Genomic DNA, 4,987 nt, shown 5'->3' with positions numbered 1-4,987 from the left:
TTAGCCTGACTGAAGCTAACATGCTAAGGTGCTCACCTGGATTTACCGGCGGTTACTTTTGTTTTCAGGGAGGAACTTTTGCTTTCTGTGAGGAGTGTGAGGACATTCTGCAGTTTTTGACAATGTCCCCTGATGTGTCTGCACTCAGGTCAACACGATGGAAAACTTTGAGGAGCGCTGTGGGACAGAGAGGCCCAGTGGACTGGTTATAGTGGGACAGAGACGGAGTGGACAGGTTACACTAACGCCATGCTCTGATAATAAAGCGGTGGAGAAGCTGAAGAGGACTCGGCGGTGCACGCGGCTCACAGAGTGACTTTCATACAGGTGAGTAAAACAACTCCAGCTGATCATGTCAGCAGCCACTGAGCTGCCGGGCAATGATGCATGTGTGCTCTACACTGTAATCTGTGCAGTGTGTGTGTGTGTGTGTGTGTGTGGCTGCAGCCGCTGTGCAGGTTAATGTTCAGACAGCTCCATGTTGTCTGCCTTGGTGTTGATTTTATTCTTCGGTTCATTGTATATGAAATGTCAGGTACTGCTTTTAGCTCATCCTGTCTCTAGACCGGTGATACTAAATTTAAGGCCTTCAGGCCGAATCTGCCGATAGGATGACATAAAGTGATTCTCACTGCGAATTGAACTTTCAGCAGAAGCTACATAAGGCATCAGAGTGCATAAAACAGCATCAAAAAAGAGCTTGTTTATAATTTTTTTTTTAAGTCCCATGGGAGGATCCCCCGCATCCCTGACATAAACAGGTGATTAAGTAGATAAAGTAGACATTATGTTACCTTTTCATGAAACTTTTCAGTACAGTGAAGTAAAAAAGTAAGTTGTGCCAACAAAATAATCATAAAAATCAAACTGAACATGATTTAAAGTTGTAATATCAAAGAGGCACCTGTGGCGATAGGTGGTAACAATAGTGTGTTTGTTGGCAGAGTGCCTACATTGCCATGTGTAGTCCCAGTCCCAACATGGGCCCTTGGTTTTATTCTTTGATTACTGGTTGTCTTTTCCTCAAGTTTTAATGCATTGTCTGCCTTGGCAGCAGTCACGCTACAAAGTGACGTTTGCTTGTCTACACAAAACAGATGGGGGTGTCAGACGTTTGATGACCGTGACCTGCAGGGCCACTGCAGCTCCCAAGAGCTACTATATGAAACGGTTGCAAAGATTAATTTGTTAGGATATGCATGAAATCACTCACTGGAAGCATCATATAGCTTATTTTAACTTGGCTGTTGGATGCACTGATAGAAAAAAATCATCATACATATCTGTATAATATCAAGGTGCCGCACTGAATACAACTTAAAGAGCAGAGGCGGATGAACAGTAACAGCCAGCATGGTCGCTTCAGACAGTCTTTGTCTCTCCCTGCTGTTTATCTTCAGTAGTACAGCAGTTTTCGACTCATTTTAGAATGAAAAGATGTGCAAAAGTGAGACTATAATACCAGCTGCATGAAAAGCACAGTGTTTTCTGTCTTTACATTCAGCATGAGGCCTGTGGTGAAGGAGGATGAGTCTGCTACCCGCAGTAAATGTCTAAAGTCGTATTCTTTTGCACAGGAGCTTTCCTCATTTCCATATAGACGGAGCTGTTAGGATCCTTGTCGCTGCTCTGAAACACAGAAACAGAACATGTGTCTTAGAGTTCACTTAATCATATTTACCTCAATGCATGCGTCCAACAGTGTTGGAGAGAGGCTCTATTCCCAGTGGGCAATGTTAGAGACAAATAACACTGTTTCTCTACAGCTGATATGTAGACAGTGATTTGGGGAAGCTAAAGGAAATTAAAGCTTATTGTAGTTCAAAACAAACTACACCTTACAGGGTATTGGTAGAAGTGGGAGAGTTTAAAAATGAATTTTTGTATGCCCTAAAACCAGGCTCTGATAAAGTTTTGTGTGCCAAAACGTGGGAAACTGAGGTCATAGTATTGATATTTGAGATTGCAGCTATCCCAGTGTATAAGGTATTGCACAGAGAATAGGCTCTAATGACGGCTTCTTTACCATATTGCACTAACCTAAAAAATAAAATTGCAAACCTATGTCCTAAAGTCTTAAAAACATCCTAAAATCCTGGAAATGTCCTAAAATCCTAGGAAATCATAGAAAAGTGCAAAAAGAAATGTCCCAAAACCTTTGCAATGTACTAAAATCCTAACATCCTAAATTCATATAAATATCCAAAACTCTTAGAAATGTCCTAAAATCCTGGAAAAAATCGTTAAGGCTTAAAAACCTTGCAGAATCCTAGAAATGTCCTAAAATTCTAGCATTGTGCTACAATCATAGAAACATCATCAAATCCTTGAAATATCCTAAAAATACCCTAAAATCTGAGGAATGTCCTTAAATTCTAGACTCATGTGACACATAAATAAATGGCCCCTGGCCTCTTGCCATTTTGCAAAAGTGGCCCTCAGACAAAGCAAACTGAGTATGGCTGCTATTCGATGAGCAGCAGTAGACTGTAGGAGGTGAACGGTGGCTGTGGAGAAGGTCAGCTCATTCTGCTTTGATGATTCTGTTTGAAAAACCCACTAAGTGACCTTAATGGTCTCCAGTTAGAGGTGATTGTCAGCTGTGTATTCAGTTTGAGGCATTAATCAGAGTCAGCTCTTTAATGTTTTCATGCTGCAACACCACGAGCAGCTCAGCTATAGAAATGTATCGAAACAAACCGATACGCAGACGTTAAAAGTGAGATGGACAGACAATAAATAAAAGAGACAGATAGTCACCTGCTCTCTAAGGTAGAAGGAGGTGATGATGCAGCTGTACAGGCACGTCAGAGCCAGCAGACCACTCAGAATCCACCTCAGCTTATCAGACTGAGGAGGAGGAGGAGGAGGAGGAGGAGGAGGAGGAGGAGCAGGTAGAGTGTGATTTACGCAGGGCTCTTCCTTTTGACCTGACAAAAACATGTTGAGGCAATTTCCTGTTTGTACTTTTCTGGTTTTACACAATATTTCAGGACTGATGTGTATCAAAAACAAATATTTAACAAATATTGATATTACACACATTCTTATCGCTCTGTGCTCAAAATGAGATTTTCAAAATCAAACTTTAAAAAAATATTATACATTAATGTGATTTTCTACTTTCATTGAGTTTTTTTTAACCAGCATCAATCCTAATCATAAATATCAAATATTTATTAATTTTCAGAATTTTAACCTTTTAAATATCAGGTTTTTGTGATGATGCCACCATGTTTTAAGATGAAAAAAATGATCACAGTCCTGGGATAATTTGCAGCAACATTGATTTTTATACATAATTATTTTTTGTCTGTCAAACACTCAGCTGTTCTGGAGTCAAAGTCATTTACATGATTGTTCAACACTTCTGCCCTCGCTGCGTTTTGGCGTGAGATTTTCCTCGGTGTCATGAGAGCGTGAAACAGAGCCCAAAAGTGTGAGACGCACGGCAGATGTGTGGGAATTGGCAGAGAGTTAACAGAATTTTTAAATAACCGAAATACCCAACATGGGCAAGATTATGTCGATTAGAGGTTCTGATGATGGTTTTGATTATTTTTGGATTAATTACCCAGCAGTACTCCTTAAAAAATATTGTTCCGATCTGGACTTCGGTCCATCAGTTGGTGATGCCTGGCTTACAGGTACATGTGATGAGTCAGTGGTATGGGTGCTATTAATAGCCACCTCCGTGCATATTGGTCGCACGCAAAACCTGGCAGGAGAGAGGCAGTTTGTATAACTGCTCCAGTCAGAGCGAGCTGCCGGGCATGTCCGCACGCTGAAGCGGGCTGTTGGACATGTCCGAGCGATGAGCAGGCTGTCGGACATGTCGATGTTGGAGTGGGCTGTCATACATGAGCTGTTGGACATGTCCACACCCAGGACCGGGCTGTTGGACATGTCTGCGCGCTTAAGTGGGCTGTCGGACATGTGCTGTCGAACACATCCGCGTGCTGGAGCGGGCTGTTGGAAATGAGCTGTCGGACATGTCCACGGACAGGAGTGGGCTGTCAGACATGTCCGCGCTGGAGCGGTTTAATGCTGTGGCTGTCAAACACTTCTAGAGTAAAAGTCGTTCACTGCATTTGGTTCGCCGGGCGCTATTCTTTATCATTGGCTGTTCGTGTTGTCTGTCAAAACATGGCTCGAATGCATTCTATTGACATTTTATTGATTACGTCTCATATTTCAATCGAGGGAAAGTTATTTTGCGGTTGATATCGTTATTGTTTTATCACCCAGCCCTAAATAGAGATACACATAATCATGTGAATGGTATATGACTTCATTTATACATTGCTTTATATTTGTAGAGGCACTACGGATCATCCAAAGGGTTAAACGTACCTGGCAGTAGTCTGGTCGGTGCTCCTGTCTTGGTGTAATCTAGATCATCTATTTTCACCGTGAACTGACACTGGTATTTCATGCTCATGGCCTCTGGCGTGATGTTGAGGATGATGAAAAGCCACTTTTTGGGATTGGCTCGATACATGGTGATGTTCTTACAGTCTTTCATTCCCTTCTGGCAGAGCGGACGTTTGTTTCTGAGAGTAAACAAGTATACATAAACAGACAACAACCAAGACCGAGTTTTTTAGGCTATACTCGCCTTTCTTGACCAGTTTTCCTAGATCTTGATGGAAAATGTCATGATGTCAAGGAAAGATGTGAAGGAGAATTCAGTGGGAAAAAAACGAGGTGTTCAGAAAATCTGACTGCGCTTACAATCCTTCCAATAACGGTGATGAAGAAATGGCAGAGTGATTCTTTTAGTGTTGAGGCAGGTGTGCTGTGACCTGTGCAGGGTTTGTGTGTAATTATTATGTGTAGGGCATTTGTGCAATAATCTTGTTTAGCATTTAAGGGCAATTGTGCAACACCTGGGTTCAGGGCAATACTCTTGAGGTGTGTAGATTCATACTGTGTGTTAACTGTAGTTTGATTGCGTGTCGCCTGTGTTCTCTCGACCGGGTGTATG

At 42.0% G+C, this 4,987-nt stretch overlaps 1 protein-coding gene across 1 annotated transcript; it reads right to left on the bottom strand.

Annotated features, from left to right (window-relative positions):
- Positions 1 to 17: 17 nt before the first annotated feature.
- On the bottom strand, positions 18 to 4,547 carry LOC121965779 (SKI family transcriptional corepressor 2-like). The gene is made up of 3 exons (XM_042515902.1): positions 4,354 to 4,547; positions 2,761 to 2,930; positions 18 to 1,629 (listed from the first exon to the last, which is right to left on the bottom strand). The coding sequence occupies exons 1-3, from the start codon at positions 4,523 to 4,525 to the stop codon at positions 1,537 to 1,539; spliced, it is 435 nt and encodes a 144-aa protein (XP_042371836.1). The 5' UTR covers positions 4,526 to 4,547; the 3' UTR covers positions 18 to 1,536.
- Between the last annotated feature and the right edge of the window lie 440 nt (positions 4,548 to 4,987).

Source organism: Plectropomus leopardus, unplaced genomic scaffold (genome assembly GCF_008729295.1).
Source record: "Plectropomus leopardus isolate mb unplaced genomic scaffold, YSFRI_Pleo_2.0 unplaced_scaffold21602, whole genome shotgun sequence".
Classification (NCBI taxonomy): Eukaryota; Metazoa; Chordata; class Actinopteri; order Perciformes; family Serranidae; genus Plectropomus; species Plectropomus leopardus.
This window is presented reverse-complemented; position numbering and strand designations above follow the sequence as displayed.